The sequence below is a fragment of the Lupinus angustifolius genome, chromosome LG06 (genome assembly GCF_001865875.1).
Source record: "Lupinus angustifolius cultivar Tanjil chromosome LG06, LupAngTanjil_v1.0, whole genome shotgun sequence".
NCBI lineage: Eukaryota > Viridiplantae > Streptophyta > Magnoliopsida > Fabales > Fabaceae > Lupinus > Lupinus angustifolius.
The window spans coordinates 28674762-28692826 of NC_032014.1; the positions used below are offsets into that span (position 1 = coordinate 28674762).

The following is an 18065-nucleotide window of genomic DNA, read 5'->3' on the forward strand; positions in this document are numbered from 1 at the left end:
TCAAAAGTAACTTATGTGAAATATAAAAAGTTAAATTTTATTTATCTTTGTCGATTACACAACTTATATTTTTCTCACCAACTTTCTAATTTCAAAAACTTCTTTGTCAATTTTTTTTATATTGATTCTGAGTGAAGAATGAAATTAAAAACGAAGTCCAAATCCTAATCTATTGTAATAGCTTGTCACTATTGAAAAAACTGAATCCAATTCATTTCAGTTTCCTTGTGATTCAAGTTTTGCATATTTTTTTCTTCCTTTCATCTCATTTCATTTACTTCTTCTTTTCTACTTTTCATTTGAACTCAAAGTTTTTACACAATCTTTTGATATAATAAATGGTATTTCCTTACATTAGGTTATGGAACTAAGAGTTTGTTTGATTTCTGCAAATGTTTTTTATTTCCATTTCATGTTTACATTTAAAAACAATTTTTTTCCTTTACATATTTTCGTTTCCTAAAAATATGGTTATTACTATTATTTTCAAAATCATACACTCTAAATTTTACAAACCATGAAAATTATGGTTGCAAATAATTCAATTATAAATTTTAATCACAAGTAAACAAGTCAATAATTTTATAAGATATATTCATATTTAATATTTGTGTTTTCTTTTCCAATAGATTTTAGGTCAATAATATATTGAATACTATTAATTATTGGACTTGAAATCCAGTAGGGTCTAAAATCACCGGCTAAACTGATTAAATCAATAATAAACCCGGTTCTGCTTTGATGCCCGGTCCAGCTTTAATAATATGACTCTGATTGGAACAAAAAAAGAAGTTTAAAAAACGACGTCGTTTTCGAGTTCCTGTCGTGAAGATTTTTCAGTGATGTTCTTCAAGCCTTGAGATCTTGTTGTGTGTAGAAACGACGTCGCAATGAGACAGCAGAAGAAGCAGTTACTATCATCTCTCAACAGTAATCGACGACCAACGATTCTTTATTTGGTTTTCGCCGTTTCGTTTTTCTCTCTCTTCCTTTTCGCAATCCAATCTTCTTTCTTCTCAGGTAATAATAATCATCATAATCATAATCACTCACTCTTCAATTCAATTTCAATTTCAATTTTCCCTCATTTTATATCATAATTTTCATTTCCAGGGTCATTTAATTCAAATCGCAACGCTGAATCAATTAGTATATTGTCTCATTTTCAATCCACTGTTCAGCAATGTGTGGTAACTTCCTTTTGTCCACATTCTAGTTTTTTTTTTAAATTCATTTTGCTATATATTATATTACTTGTTCATGTGGATTTAGTTATATTGGATATTTTGAGTTAGGGATTGTGGTAGTGGAGGATTTGAATTGTATTTGGATTTTAACTGTAGCCTGTATGTCTGATTTGAATCAGCTAACTTCAGAAATTGGTGGCTTTGCTAAATTAAGCAAATCTGAGCCGTTGGACGAAGATCGGGGGACTTACATTCCAAACCGTGTTTTGATTGTAATTTTCCTCCAAGTTGTTTGGTCTTCCTCCAATGGTTCAGATCTGCTAATGTTTGTGAAGTTGCCAATTTTTTAAGTCACATGATCCAAATCCATGTATGTCTAGGGTTTATGTTCATTTTCTTAAAATAAATTTAATTGAAGGATGATCTCGGCCCAATGGTAAGGTTGTTTGCCTTGTGAACGGGAACGACCTTTTTGCGTACGAGGGTAAGGATGCATATATCTACCCTCCCCATGCCCCACTAGGTGGGGAGCCTTTGTGCACTGAGTTGTCTGCCCTTTTTAGTGTTTAGATTGTTTACTGTTTTCATTTGTCTTTCTGCTTTATAATTAAAACAACGCCAAAATGTTTTCATTATTTGGTTTTGCTGTCCATTTGGTAATGGTTAAGGAATAAAGGAAAGTAAGTTTCATCGGGAAGTGGTGTATTCAATATATTAAGCAATATGTATATAGTTTCCCAAATAAAAGTTACTTTTTTTAGTTAACCATTTCCCTTGGGGTAATGGATAGGACAATCACATTTATTTTCATCTTTATAATAGATAAATGGTAGCAATGCCAGCCCACTCTTTTCATCACTCTATTATTGAAAGATTTTCATGTGAGAGATACTGAATCTTATGAGTTCATTTGTCTATTTAGTGGTTTTCACATGAAAGTAATAAAAGTTTGTTGAACAGTGCTCTGCTACTTGTTAGCATTTCTCATTATAATAAGGTGGATTTTTACAGTTATTACTTACTATATGAAAATAAGAGCAGAAAACAAACCTGAAATTGCTTTAGTATTCTGGAAAAATTTCCTGAACTTGGGATTGAAAACAGGCTAACAGGGGGCTTGGACTCACTGCACATATTATTGACCACTGCAAGTTGATCCTTAAATACCCTGAAGGCACCAACAGCACCTGGGTAAGTCGTTCTATCCTCTAACCCCTCTTCTTTAACTCAATTTCAACTAATAGCCAATGCTGACTTTTTTGCTTGTTCAACGGTTGCAGTATAATGCACAGTTTAAGAAGTTTGAGCCTTTGGAGTACAACTATGACATGTGTGAGACAATCCTATTGTGGGAACAGGTCGGTTGCCATCCTATTTAGCCCATATTTCAGTTATATTTTAAGGATGAATCTGTGCTGAATACTGACATGTTGGGTATGTTGCAGTACCGTAACATGACTACAGTGTTGACTCGAGAATATCTAGATGCTCGTACTGATGGTTGGGTAGATTATGCACCACAAAGGATAGCACAATTGTATGGATCTCAAAACCTTACTTCTGTTTGTTCATGTCATTATTGATATTATTGTGTTCTTATTGTTTAACATGAGTATCTTGTTATAAGACATGTCTAATTACACTTGCTCTTCTTTTAGGGGGACCAAAAAGTGCTATAATAAGACTCTTTGTGAAGAGCACCTCAATATATTATTACCAGCAAAACCCCCCTTTCGTCCACGGCAGTTTCGTACTTGTGCTGTTGTTGGAAATTCTGGAGATCTCCTGAAGACAGAATTTGGGAAAGAAATTGATAGTCATGATGCTGTTTTTCGAGACAATGAGGCCCCAGTTAATGAGGTAGTTACCTGTTGATCATAAATTATAAAACAGTTTCTCAATGACCATCTTTATTATTTTTTCGTACAAAAACTTGGCTTTCCACTCTTGGTATCCATTTATATCATACCAGTATAGATGAAACTGGTTACCCGGTACCCGCTACTGCAATGTACAATCACTATTCTTTTTATTAATGTACAAGACGCAATAGAGTGATCACGGGCATAAAGTTAGTTAGTTTTACTGCTTTTAATTGAGGAACTGATCTACTTATCAAAAATATATTTTCAAATACTTACTTTGTTTCTTTATGAATTTGTAGAAATATGTGAAGTATGTTGGTCTTAAGAGGGATTTCCGTCTAGTTGTAAGGGGCGCTGCTCGTAACATGGTCCCTATTCTAAATGGGTCTGGTAAGTTATGATTATTGAAAATGTTTCAATAGAAATAGCAACCTTAAATTGAAAATTTTGGGTCACATTAGTTAAATTGAGAATCTATTCACAATCACTTACATTTACATATAGCTAGGCTATTAAATATAACCCCTTTTTTCTGTGTCCTGAATTGTCTATCCTCATCTTTTGTTACTGAAACATTTATTGATAACTGTGTACCTTTGCATAGTTTTCTTGCAACATCCTTGATGCCTTTTTTATTTTGTTGACCTTTTTAGTTGTCCTATGTGAATGAAACAAAAAAAATGCATTATTACACAATGTCCATCTAGATTCTTTTAAACTTTGTATAGCCTCAATGTTATTGTATATGTAACTAATTTTTGTGAATGTTTGGAAATAAAACCAAGTTGATCAAAAATTCAAAATTGTCACTGGACTGAATATGTCAACATTGAAAATGTTGTATAGTCATTTTCAACAATTCCGAAAATGAAGCCCTTGTTTCCTGAAATATGAAATGGAAATAATCTTCCAAACATGTTTCCGTCCTTAATTTCTGTTTTTATTGAAAATGAAAACAGAAATTAGCCAAACCAAACAGGTCCTAAAAGAAATATGTGTATTCATTTACGGTTTATCCCAAAACCACATGGGTTACGTCCGGTCCTTAGCTCCTTATTGAGATTTTCCCAATGTCATACATAGTATAGCTTAAACGACCAATATGTCTGTTAACACTGGTTCAGATTAGGTAAGAAGAACAACAACAGAGATTTGAAAGATACCTCAAGGATCAGGAAACCCTAGATCCCAATTTTATTTGATTATGAGAGAAAGATTACAATGAGAGAGAAGAATGATTACAGAGAGAATTCCCCACCGATTTCCCTGAAATCAGTTACACAATTCACTAATTTCTCCAAAAGTGAGTCTAACAACTCCTAACTTTCTATTTATACTTTTCCTAACTAACTACCTTTTGGAAAGGTAGTTATTTTCTGTTATTGCCTTGCTGGCGTCTCACATAAACCTTCGTAATAGGAGGTTTATTCCCCATCCTTATTCTATCAATACTCCCCCCCCCCCCAAAAGTGCCACCTTGTCCTCAAGGGGAAAGTGTGAAAAAGTTTCTTTGAGCTGAGCAGCCTCTTCCCAAAAATTGTCACATGTAGGTAGCTTGACCCATTGCACCAAGACTTCCAATTTACCCCCAACTCCCTCTATGCCTTGCAAGATGGCAGCTGGATTAACCTGTAACTCATTCTTCAGAAAGCATAGGAGGAAGTGGCTGAGATTGTTGCACTGGTTTCAGTGATTTCTTCAATAATGACACATGGAACACAAGATGAATCCTAGCATGACTAGGAAGTTCCAACCTATAAGCCACTGAACCAATTTTTTCTAAAATCTGATAAGGGCTATAGAACTTTCTATTAGCCAAGGGTTTCAATTTGTAAGGTTGGAGTTTCAAAAACACCCATTCTCCTACCTCAAATTCAACCTTTCTTCTATGCTTATCAGCTTGAGCCTTCATTATGTCATGGGCCTTTAACAAGTTCTGTTGTAATTCCTGCAGTACTAAATCCCGGGATTGAAGCAATTGATTCACTTCCTCTACCTTAGAGGTAAAAGTACACCCCTTGATCAAGGTGGGTAGATCTCTTCCATACAATGCTTTGAGTGGAGTCATGCCAGCAGACCCATTATAAGTAGTGTTAAACCAAAATTCTGCCCATGAAAGCCACTCGACCCACTGCTTTGGTTTAGGCCCTACAAAACACCTCAGATAGGTTTCTAAACTTCTGTTCACTACCTCCATTTGACCATCTGTCTGAGGATGGTAAGTAGTGCTATACTTCAATATAGTCCCAGCCAACTTGAACAATTCCTGCCAAAATTTACTGAGAAAAATCTGGCCCTTGTCTGAAATTATAGTTGTTGGAAAGCCACGCAATCGAACCACCTCCTTCACAAACAGGGTTGCTACATCTTTAGCATTAAAAGGATGGCCAAGTGGATAGAAATGAGCATATTTAGTGAGCCTATCCACTACCACAAATATGGTATCCTTCCCCTTAGATTTAGGTAGACCAGAGATAAAATCCCTAGAAATATCTTGCCATACCTGAGTAGGAATTGACAAAGGTTGCAAGAGGCCACCAGGGGCCAAAGTGGAGTATTTCTGTCTCTGGCAAACATCACAAGCCTCCATTCACATAGCTTCTCATGCCCTCCCAATAGAAAAAACTAGAGACTCTCTTGTATGTTCTAAAAAAACCAGAGTGTCCCCCAACCATACTATCATGGCATTCAACAAGAATCAGGGGAATCCTATTGGAAGACTTGGGTAACACCAACTTTCCTTTATACAACAGCCTTCCTGCTTGAAACTGAAACTCAGGATGAGAAGTAGGCTCACAAATTAGATCTTGTATGATCTTTTGCCATTTAGGTTCCTGTTGAACCTCTTGAAACCAATCCTCTGCATCTTCCAGATTAATGACAGACACAACAACATACATAGCTTTCCTAGAAAGTGCATATGCAACTGTATTCTCTTTTCCAGGCTTGAATTGTATTTCAAAATCTAGTCCAATGAGCTTGACTGCCCACTTAAATTATTCCGCACTGAAAAGCCTTTGGTCTGTGAGGAATTTGAGGCTTCTTTGGTCTGTTCTGAGAACAAAATGCCTCCCCATCAAGTAATGCTTCCATTTATGTATAGCTTGTACAACTGCCATGAGTTCTCTCTCATAAACTGACTTTAATTGTACTCTGAGTGAGAGTCCCTTACTCCAAAAAGCCAAGGATCTACCCTCCTGCATCAATATTGCCCCCAATCCCTTACTGGAAGCATCTGTCTCAATCACAAAGGTCTTAGAGAAGTCAGGGACTGCCAATAGAGGCAGGTTGATCATGGTAGATTTCAAGGTCTGGAAAGCTATTGATGCTTCCTCTCCCCACACAAAGCTGTCCTTTTTTAGCAACTCAGTCAAAGGTTTGGCTATCCTACCATACCCTTGTACAAATCTCCTATAGTACCAGCGAGCCCTAGGAAACCTCTTAAACTTTTCAGATCTTTAGGAACTGGCCAAGTACTCATGGTAGCTATCTTGGATTGATCTGCTGCCACTCCTGAACCAGAGATGATGTGACCTAAGTACTCCAAACTAGGTCTAGCAAAACAACACTTCTTTTTGTTGACCTTTAAAGAATTTGAGCTCAACACTTCCAACACTTGTCTCAAATGCCTCTGATGTGCAGTATCACCATTGCTATAGACCAAGATGTCATCAAAGAAAACCAATGCAAATTGTCTCAGAAAAGGCCTCAATACCTCATTCATCAGAGGCTGAAAAGTAGAAGGGGCATTAGTCAACCCAAAGGGCATGATAACAAACTCATAGTGCCCCTCATGTGTCCTAAAAGCTGTCCTTTCAATGTCATTTTCCTTCATCCTTATTTGGTGGTAACCCGACTTCAAATCCAGTTTAGTGAACACAGTTGCCCCTCCAATCTCATCTAGGAGTTCTTCTATTATAGGAATGAGAAATTTGTTGGGAATTGTGACCTTGTTCAAGGCTCTATAGTCAACACAGAACCTCCAATCACCATCTTTCTTCTTGACCAATATAATTGGACTAGAATAGGGACTAATGCTATGCCTTATCACCCCTGACTCCAACATTTCTCCCACTAACCTCTCTATCTCTGTTTTCTGATAGTGAGGGTACTTATATGGCCTCAAATTTGGAATGATAGCTCCCTCTGTTAAGTGAATTGCATGGTCATGCCTTCTAATAGGGGGTAGTTCTTTAGGATCAACAAACAACTCCTCAAGTTTTGCCAACAAACTGATAATAGGGCCTGAATGAGCAGTGTGAGCAACCTCTTCTCCTTGAAAATGTTCACATTGAATCAGCAAGCCTTCTCCTTCTTCCTTCAAAACTTGCATTAGTGCCCCATAGGGAAGTTCTGTTCTTGCCAAGGCTGGATTCCCAAAAATTTTGATCAACTCATTTCCCTTCTTCACAGTGAGTTCCAGCCTCCCAAAATCATCCTTCACCTCCCCCAATCCTGCCAACCAATCCAACCCTAATACCATGTCAACCCCCTTGAGAGTAAATAGATAGAAATCCTGTACCTCATAGAACTGTTGTAACTGGAATTTCAATTGCTCACACTTCCCCTTACATTTCACCCTATGACCATCCCCTACTTCCACCCAATAAGGAGGGGTATCCAACACCTTTAACTGCAAACTTTCCACCATTTCAGTAGCAATGAAATTGTGGGAAGCTCCACAATCTATCAATATAATCACTGCCTTCCCAGCTACCCAGCCTTCCACCTTCTAAGATCTAGTAGTAGTAAAACCAGTGATGGAACATAAAGATAAATGCAAGGACTTAAAGGATGGCAATTGATCCTCCCCTTCTTCATTCTCCTCCTCCTCTTCTTCTAAGAGTATCATTCGAAAGTGCTTGTTTTTACATCTGTGTTCCTTGTTGTAGGGTTCATCACACCTAAAACATAAGCCTTTCTCCATTTTCTCCCTTATTTCTGCACTAGTCAAATGTTTGAACTCACCTGCTTTATTCTTTACACTCTCCTCAGTGTGACTTGGTCCAGAACTTCTCAGTGAGTTGCTACTATTGAAATTTTCCCATCTCCTATCATTATTAGGCCTGGATTCCACTGTAATAGTCTTAGTATAGGGGCTACTTCTGGACACTCCATTACCTTTAGTAGTGTAACTAGGATTAGCCTTTTTATTTATCAACATATTCTTTTGTTCAATTAACAACACCTTTTGTATAATATCTGACAAGGAATGCAATTCATATAACTTTACCTCTGCCTGCAGCTCCTCCTTTAGACCATTCAGAAAGATTCCTCTGACAAACTCTTGGTCTATGGACCTCAACGCTCCAACGTATTTTTCAAAGTCCTCCACATACTCCTCTACTACTCCTATCTGTTTAAGAGACAACAATTGCTCAAACGGATTCTGAACCATGGAAGGTTGGAACCTACGCACCACAACAATCTTGAATCCTTCCCAAGTCGGATTTGGATTACATTTTTCCCACCAATGGAACCAACTCAATGCTTTCCCTTCCAACGCCATGACTGTAGCTTGCATTTTCTCTTCTTCTGTCACCTCTTTCAACAAGAAATAGCGTTCTAAACGATGTGTCCAGCCAAACGCATCTTCTCTCATGAAGATTGGGATTTCTAATTTGCGTCATTTTTCTCTTCGATTCGTTTCTTCACTTCGTTCTCCCCAACTTCCCATGCCTTCTCGGAAAGGACTATTCTGATTACGATTTTGACCTAACTTCGCCATTAGTTCCGCAATTTGATCCCCATGTTTTTTCGCTAACGCTTCCGCAAACTCCAATCTAGCTCTCAGCTCTTCACGTCCTTGTTCCCAGTCTTCTTTGGATCTAGCCATGCTTCTCGTCTTCATACGCAGCACCGCGGATAGCGTGAATTTCAGGCACCAGAATTGGTGCTCTGATACCAGTGTTAACACTGGTTCAGATTAGGTAAGAAGAAGAAGAACAGAGATTTGAAAGATACCTCAAGGATCAGGAAACCCTAGATCCCAATTTTATTTGATTATGAGAGAAAGATTACAATGAGAGAGAAGAATGATTACAGAGAGAATTCCCCACTGATTTCCCTGAAATCAGTTACACAATTCACTAATTTCTCCAAAAGTGAGTCTAACAACTCCTAACTTTCTATTTATACTTTTCCTAACTAACTACCTTTTGGAAAGGTAGTTATTTTCTGTTATTGCCTTGTTGGCGCCTCACATAATCGTAATAGGAGGTTTATTCCTCATCCTTATTCTATCAATGTCTAATCTATTTTACAAATATTCTTTGGTATGGTTGTCATGCGCGTTAGTTTATGTAAACTTATGGTTTGTGGAGCCTTTCTGAATTTGACTTGTAAACTCAGCTCATATTCTGAGTTTATGTACTTGAACAATAATATTTTAAAAGAGTACCTTAATACCCAAACATAATTTATTACTGTATCTACACCATTCCAATTCCATGACAAATCAAATATAGGTTTTATAAGTATCACATTACAAACTAAAAACACATAAATGAGGAAATCATAATAGTGGAAAAAATAAATAATAAACCAAGCAAAAATTTGCTCAACATAGTAAAAACAACAAAATCTACTATCAGTGTACATTGTGTTTTTAAAGCAGTGCCTATTAAACCCAAAAACTATGCAGTCGTCCTACATAACACAGATCTCAAAATCAAAATATTTGATGCTACCATTGATTGGATTCAGACGGTTGGCAACTCATTAAAGATGAGCGCGTTGTCTCAATTGCAAAAGACAAGTTTTTGAAAATTATTTGCTGGGGGATACAATTTACCCAATAAATCAGTTTGGCCAGACATTATCAACCCTATCTACTTGAACTCGTGTTAGAAGTTAGATTTTTTCCAGATAAAGATATGATTTCTTGCTTTATGGTTGACTAAATTGGATTTGGAAGAATAGCATATAAATTGCAATGATTGTAAAATTTTATAATTATTCTATTAGCAAGTAATCAATAACTAAATTTAAGTAATAATGAAAATTGTTATTGTGATATAAGTTAGATTCTTTTAATTATATTGATGAATATATTAAAATTTTACCACAGTTGCGAGAATAACTGCCCAGCTTATATTTATTGGGATTGACTTGTAGGCAGTTATTCAAGACCTAGGAATTGGAAATTTAGAACTTCACTTCACATATTTTAATCCTGTTTTTTTCCTATGTGTAATTCAAGAAATGCGTAAGTTGAGAATTGAAGTGTTTGTTCTTTTGCAGATAATGAGGTGCTCATAATCAAAAGTGTAACTCATAGAGAAATCAATGCAGTTATAAAGGTGATAATGTGTTCTTTGTTAGCTACTTATTTGATGCTTTTTGGTATATAAAGTATAAACACATTATAGGTGGTAGCAAATAGATACTTACTTGAATCAATTTATACACACTCTTCTTGGCTACTTTTTATGCAGACTATTCCAAATCCAGTATATCTCTTCCAAGGTATAGTACTACGTCGAGGTGCCAAAGGAACTGGGATGAAATCTATTGAGTTAGCACTCTCCATGTGTGACATTGTTGATATGTATGGTTTCACAGTTGATCCAGGATACACTGAATGGTGAGTTTCTCTATTTCTATTTTTGTCTGATTAAATAAGGACAAACCATAAGTAAAGTTCTCGGATTTGACTCCTCTAGTGTAGAGGCACACTTTAAATTGCAATTGTAACCATTATTGAAAAATCAAATGTTGTGATTATGATAATCACATGCACGTATAATAAGTTATGGAGTTGTTATAATCTCAACCTTAGTTAGTGGGTACATGACTCATTCGGGTACACAGTTTGTCACTTTTTATGTATTTATTACAAGACTTTCTTTAATAGGAGCTCGGTATGTGAGATGTGGTATGTAGGGTAAATGAGAGAACCCGGTAGCTATGATCTGAATCATTGATTTTTGGATCAATTGTTATACTTTCTCACTTTATCCTCTAAAGTGCACACCTCACTTATCCTTTTATCATTGCTTTTTACTTGTAGGACAAGGTACTTCTCTGCTCCTAGGAAGGGACACAATCCACTTCAAGGAAGAGCATATTATCAACTTCTTGAATGCCTTGGGGTATTTATATTGATTATAAATTTCTACATAAAACATACTTTTGTGTTTTTTAAATGTTTTTTACATTAGGTTTGATTGTCAGGTAATCAGGATTCATTCGCCCATGAGATCTGCTAGGAAGCAAGACTGGTCAGATGTGCCAAGTAGAGAAATGATAAGCCAAGCACATGCAGCAGCTTTGCGGCTGAAGAAGAGTCAGTCGGCTAGTGATATAGGGCAGTTTGGCAATTGTAAGGTGTGGGGCAATGTGGAACCAGGCAAAAGTGGACCTGTCTCTGGATCGTCGGACATGAGTGATATCAGGAAGCTCTCAAATTATAGTAAATGGGAAGTCATGCCTTTTAATAGTTTGAGGAAAGAAGCACAGGATCACTATATGCAGATGCAAGGAGTCACTTTATATAAAATGGATGGCAATAAATTGGATGATCTAGTGTGTGTGAGGCATTCCTTAAAATCTGAGGTGTAATGATTTCCTGTCTATTGTTACTCTCTAATCATACCCAAGTGTATTCTAAATGGAATCTGGGATGAAGTTTGCTTCTAAGGGCTGCTGCCACAGCTCCTAAACAGTTCCTTTGTTTCAACAAATATTGCAAGCTACCCGAGCAAGCAAAGAATCTCAACTCTATCGACGAAAAGTGAGTCTATGCACAATTTCATTGAACCAGATAATTTATACTCCAAGGTTATTCATAGTAGGGATCAAGAAATCACAAGAGTTTCAACTAAAGAAATTTGCTGTGCCTCAATTTTCCAGGTTTGAAACCGACCGTGCTTAGTCAATAGTATGTAGATGTTTTTTATCTATTAGAATGTATTAATTAGTTGATGAAGTATCTTTAGAAAACACGTCTTTCATGGGATGAGAACAACACTAAAAACAGAAAAGTGATGATCAATTGTTTTGTAAACCAGTCTTCATATTGTATTTTTCGTTATTTTGTAGCTAAGCTTTTTTGCCTTTTGGAATTCTGTCATACTACTGCTTCATATCTGGGTTTCTTGCATGATACTTGTTGCTTTACTTATTTTGCTGAACTTACCTATTCATCTTATTCTGGACTAGTAATTGAGCTTTAAGGCCTTAAGCACACTAAAACTTTATCTAGGCTTAAATGCTCCTTGTTGAGTTTGGAGTATCCATTGCTATGGGGTAAAGTTGTAGTTTTTCTTGGGTAAAATGACAACTTTATCCTTTATCATTTGTCATCATCCTCAACCTTCAAAACGCCACGGAACACCACCATCAACTTTGTCGACTGCCGCTGCAGTCAACACATCCACCATCCATCCAGATTGAGAAAATCCATATGTCCCTCACACTCGCACTGCAATGCTCTGCCCCCGCCACTATGCCATGGCCATCCGGTGTAGAATGAAAAAACACGAGTGCATATAGAACCACCGGCAACTTAAATGATATTGGAAATTTGGAATAGCCTATGTCTTAGATTTTTTGCAAGTAAAAGAAAATCCCATGGAGATTGATACCGTGTTAGGATATTCATCTTAAACTTAAATGATATTGAATTCGGTTTAGTTTTATAAAGTCCAAAAAGTAATTAAAGAATAGATACATAATCACAGGATCTTACATACTAACTTACCAATTACTGTCGCCTGCAGTATTTCCCTGACCTTTTCTTTTGATTAACAAAGTTGGTAAAAATTAAGAAAGAAAAATATAAATGGTACTTGTAGTTATGAATTTCAACTTTTATTTCTCAATTTTATCAAGATTGAAGCACAAAATTAACTAGAACAAATGTTCAATGGACACAATTAATACTAGTAATTAGATTGTATTAAAGTAACTTTAGCAATTATTGTCTCTCTAAACCAATTTACCCTGGAATGAGGGTGCAATTACAATTATATTTGCTAAGTAAAGTTTAAAAACATTATAGACAACTCAGCAAAGCCTCTTACCTTTGTCATTTATTATTTTGATTAACAATAATTGTAGTATTGGTTGTACATTAGGATAGAGCATTTATTATTTTGCTATAAAACTTTCCACCATTTCAGTAGCAATGAAATTGTGGGAAGCTCCACAATCTATCAATATAATCACTGCCTTCCCAGCTACCCAGCCTTCCACCTTCTAAGATCTAGTAGTAGTAAAACCAGTGATGGAACATAAAGATAAATGCAAGGACTTAAAGGATGGCAATTGATCCTCCCCTTCTTCATTCTCCTCCTCCTCTTCTTCTAAGAGTATCATTCGAAAGTGCTTGTTTTTACATCTGTGTTCCTTGTTGTAGGGTTCATCACACCTAAAACATAAGCCTTTCTCCATTTTCTCCCTTATTTCTGCACTAGTCAAATGTTTGAACTCACCTGCTTTATTCTTTACACTCTCCTCAGTGTGACTTGGTCCAGAACTTCTCAGTGAGTTGCTACTATTGAAATTTTCCCATCTCCTATCATTATTAGGCCTGGATTCCACTGTAATAGTCTTAGTATAGGGGCTACTTCTGGACACTCCATTACCTTTAGTAGTGTAACTAGGATTAGCCTTTTTATTTATCAACATATTCTTTTGTTCAATTAACAACACCTTTTGTATAATATCTGACAAGGAATGCAATTCATATAACTTTACCTCTGCCTGCAGCTCCTCCTTTAGACCATTCAGAAAGATTCCTCTGACAAACTCTTGGTCTATGGACCTCAACGCTCCAACGTATTTTTCAAAGTCCTCCACATACTCCTCTACTACTCCTATCTGTTTAAGAGACAACAATTGCTCAAACGGATTCTGAACCATGGAAGGTTGGAACCTACGCACCACAACAATCTTGAATCCTTCCCAAGTCGGATTTGGATTACATTTTTCCCACCAATGGAACCAACTCAATGCTTTCCCTTCCAACGCCATGACTGTAGCTTGCATTTTCTCTTCTTCTGTCACCTCTTTCAACAAGAAATAGCGTTCTAAACGATGTGTCCAGCCAAACGCATCTTCTCTCATGAAGATTGGGATTTCTAATTTGCGTCATTTTTCTCTTCGATTCGTTTCTTCACTTCGTTCTCCCCAACTTCCCATGCCTTCTCGGAAAGGACTATTCTGATTACGATTTTGACCTAACTTCGCCATTAGTTCCGCAATTTGATCCCCATGTTTTTTCGCTAACGCTTCCGCAAACTCCAATCTAGCTCTCAGCTCTTCACGTCCTTGTTCCCAGTCTTCTTTGGATCTAGCCATGCTTCTCGTCTTCATACGCAGCACCGCGGATAGCGTGAATTTCAGGCACCAGAATTGGTGCTCTGATACCAGTGTTAACACTGGTTCAGATTAGGTAAGAAGAAGAAGAACAGAGATTTGAAAGATACCTCAAGGATCAGGAAACCCTAGATCCCAATTTTATTTGATTATGAGAGAAAGATTACAATGAGAGAGAAGAATGATTACAGAGAGAATTCCCCACTGATTTCCCTGAAATCAGTTACACAATTCACTAATTTCTCCAAAAGTGAGTCTAACAACTCCTAACTTTCTATTTATACTTTTCCTAACTAACTACCTTTTGGAAAGGTAGTTATTTTCTGTTATTGCCTTGTTGGCGCCTCACATAATCGTAATAGGAGGTTTATTCCTCATCCTTATTCTATCAATGTCTAATCTATTTTACAAATATTCTTTGGTATGGTTGTCATGCGCGTTAGTTTATGTAAACTTATGGTTTGTGGAGCCTTTCTGAATTTGACTTGTAAACTCAGCTCATATTCTGAGTTTATGTACTTGAACAATAATATTTTAAAAGAGTACCTTAATACCCAAACATAATTTATTACTGTATCTACACCATTCCAATTCCATGACAAATCAAATATAGGTTTTATAAGTATCACATTACAAACTAAAAACACATAAATGAGGAAATCATAATAGTGGAAAAAATAAATAATAAACCAAGCAAAAATTTGCTCAACATAGTAAAAACAACAAAATCTACTATCAGTGTACATTGTGTTTTTAAAGCAGTGCCTATTAAACCCAAAAACTATGCAGTCGTCCTACATAACACAGATCTCAAAATCAAAATATTTGATGCTACCATTGATTGGATTCAGACGGTTGGCAACTCATTAAAGATGAGCGCGTTGTCTCAATTGCAAAAGACAAGTTTTTGAAAATTATTTGCTGGGGGATACAATTTACCCAATAAATCAGTTTGGCCAGACATTATCAACCCTATCTACTTGAACTCGTGTTAGAAGTTAGATTTTTTCCAGATAAAGATATGATTTCTTGCTTTATGGTTGACTAAATTGGATTTGGAAGAATAGCATATAAATTGCAATGATTGTAAAATTTTATAATTATTCTATTAGCAAGTAATCAATAACTAAATTTAAGTAATAATGAAAATTGTTATTGTGATATAAGTTAGATTCTTTTAATTATATTGATGAATATATTAAAATTTTACCACAGTTGCGAGAATAACTGCCCAGCTTATATTTATTGGGATTGACTTGTAGGCAGTTATTCAAGACCTAGGAATTGGAAATTTAGAACTTCACTTCACATATTTTAATCCTGTTTTTTTCCTATGTGTAATTCAAGAAATGCGTAAGTTGAGAATTGAAGTGTTTGTTCTTTTGCAGATAATGAGGTGCTCATAATCAAAAGTGTAACTCATAGAGAAATCAATGCAGTTATAAAGGTGATAATGTGTTCTTTGTTAGCTACTTATTTGATGCTTTTTGGTATATAAAGTATAAACACATTATAGGTGGTAGCAAATAGATACTTACTTGAATCAATTTATACACACTCTTCTTGGCTACTTTTTATGCAGACTATTCCAAATCCAGTATATCTCTTCCAAGGTATAGTACTACGTCGAGGTGCCAAAGGAACTGGGATGAAATCTATTGAGTTAGCACTCTCCATGTGTGACATTGTTGATATGTATGGTTTCACAGTTGATCCAGGATACACTGAATGGTGAGTTTCTCTATTTCTATTTTTGTCTGATTAAATAAGGACAAACCATAAGTAAAGTTCTCGGATTTGACTCCTCTAGTGTAGAGGCACACTTTAAATTGCAATTGTAACCATTATTGAAAAATCAAATGTTGTGATTATGATAATCACATGCACGTATAATAAGTTATGGAGTTGTTATAATCTCAACCTTAGTTAGTGGGTACATGACTCATTCGGGTACACAGTTTGTCACTTTTTATGTATTTATTACAAGACTTTCTTTAATAGGAGCTCGGTATGTGAGATGTGGTATGTAGGGTAAATGAGAGAACCCGGTAGCTATGATCTGAATCATTGATTTTTGGATCAATTGTTATACTTTCTCACTTTATCCTCTAAAGTGCACACCTCACTTATCCTTTTATCATTGCTTTTTACTTGTAGGACAAGGTACTTCTCTGCTCCTAGGAAGGGACACAATCCACTTCAAGGAAGAGCATATTATCAACTTCTTGAATGCCTTGGGGTATTTATATTGATTATAAATTTCTACATAAAACATACTTTTGTGTTTTTTAAATGTTTTTTACATTAGGTTTGATTGTCAGGTAATCAGGATTCATTCGCCCATGAGATCTGCTAGGAAGCAAGACTGGTCAGATGTGCCAAGTAGAGAAATGATAAGCCAAGCACATGCAGCAGCTTTGCGGCTGAAGAAGAGTCAGTCGGCTAGTGATATAGGGCAGTTTGGCAATTGTAAGGTGTGGGGCAATGTGGAACCAGGCAAAAGTGGACCTGTCTCTGGATCGTCGGACATGAGTGATATCAGGAAGCTCTCAAATTATAGTAAATGGGAAGTCATGCCTTTTAATAGTTTGAGGAAAGAAGCACAGGATCACTATATGCAGATGCAAGGAGTCACTTTATATAAAATGGATGGCAATAAATTGGATGATCTAGTGTGTGTGAGGCATTCCTTAAAATCTGAGGTGTAATGATTTCCTGTCTATTGTTACTCTCTAATCATACCCAAGTGTATTCTAAATGGAATCTGGGATGAAGTTTGCTTCTAAGGGCTGCTGCCACAGCTCCTAAACAGTTCCTTTGTTTCAACAAATATTGCAAGCTACCCGAGCAAGCAAAGAATCTCAACTCTATCGACGAAAAGTGAGTCTATGCACAATTTCATTGAACCAGATAATTTATACTCCAAGGTTATTCATAGTAGGGATCAAGAAATCACAAGAGTTTCAACTAAAGAAATTTGCTGTGCCTCAATTTTCCAGGTTTGAAACCGACCGTGCTTAGTCAATAGTATGTAGATGTTTTTTATCTATTAGAATGTATTAATTAGTTGATGAAGTATCTTTAGAAAACACGTCTTTCATGGGATGAGAACAACACTAAAAACAGAAAAGTGATGATCAATTGTTTTGTAAACCAGTCTTCATATTGTATTTTTCGTTATTTTGTAGCTAAGCTTTTTTGCCTTTTGGAATTCTGTCATACTACTGCTTCATATCTGGGTTTCTTGCATGATACTTGTTGCTTTACTTATTTTGCTGAACTTACCTATTCATCTTATTCTGGACTAGTAATTGAGCTTTAAGGCCTTAAGCACACTAAAACTTTATCTAGGCTTAAATGCTCCTTGTTGAGTTTGGAGTATCCATTGCTATGGGGTAAAGTTGTAGTTTTTCTTGGGTAAAATGACAACTTTATCCTTTATCATTTGTCATCATCCTCAACCTTCAAAACGCCACGGAACACCACCATCAACTTTGTCGACTGCCGCTGCAGTCAACACATCCACCATCCATCCAGATTGAGAAAATCCATATGTCCCTCACACTCGCACTGCAATGCTCTGCCCCCGCCACTATGCCATGGCCATCCGGTGTAGAATGAAAAAACACGAGTGCATATAGAACCACCGGCAACTTAAATGATATTGGAAATTTGGAATAGCCTATGTCTT

At 36.3% G+C, this 18065-nt stretch overlaps 2 protein-coding genes across 2 annotated transcripts; both read left to right on the forward strand.

The window, feature by feature from the left end:
- On the forward strand, positions 788 to 12176 carry LOC109350695 (sialyltransferase-like protein 1). The gene is made up of 11 exons (XM_019591957.1): positions 788 to 1020; positions 1114 to 1190; positions 2292 to 2378; positions 2468 to 2545; positions 2633 to 2724; positions 2846 to 3047; positions 3352 to 3442; positions 10295 to 10353; positions 10489 to 10637; positions 11064 to 11145; positions 11228 to 12176. Exons 1-11 carry the CDS (start codon positions 891 to 893, stop codon positions 11612 to 11614), a joined length of 1434 nt encoding a protein of 477 aa, XP_019447502.1. The 5' UTR covers positions 788 to 890; the 3' UTR covers positions 11615 to 12176.
- On the forward strand, positions 15689 to 17644 carry LOC109350696 (sialyltransferase-like protein 1). Its single transcript, XM_019591958.1, has 4 exons — positions 15689 to 15821; positions 15957 to 16105; positions 16532 to 16613; positions 16696 to 17644. Exons 2-4 carry the CDS (start codon positions 16023 to 16025, stop codon positions 17080 to 17082), a joined length of 552 nt encoding a protein of 183 aa, XP_019447503.1. The 5' UTR covers positions 15689 to 15821; positions 15957 to 16022; the 3' UTR covers positions 17083 to 17644.

Excerpts from the sequence above, each read along its gene's own strand:
- LOC109350696 (XM_019591958.1), top strand. The coding sequence starts at position 16,023 with ATGAAATCTATTGAGTTAGCACTCTCCATGTGTGACATTGTTGATATG. Across the intron at positions 16,106-16,531 it reads GATCCAGGATACACTGAATG|GACAAGGTACTTCTCTGCTC; the intron begins GTGAGTTTCTCT and ends TTTTACTTGTAG. Across the intron at positions 16,614-16,695 it reads AACTTCTTGAATGCCTTGGG|GTAATCAGGATTCATTCGCC; the intron begins GTATTTATATTG and ends TTTGATTGTCAG.
- LOC109350695 (XM_019591957.1), top strand. The coding sequence starts at position 891 with ATGAGACAGCAGAAGAAGCAGTTACTATCATCTCTCAACAGTAATCGA. Across the intron at positions 1,021-1,113 it reads CCAATCTTCTTTCTTCTCAG|GGTCATTTAATTCAAATCGC; the intron begins GTAATAATAATC and ends TTTCATTTCCAG. Across the intron at positions 3,048-3,351 it reads ATGAGGCCCCAGTTAATGAG|AAATATGTGAAGTATGTTGG; the intron begins GTAGTTACCTGT and ends ATGAATTTGTAG.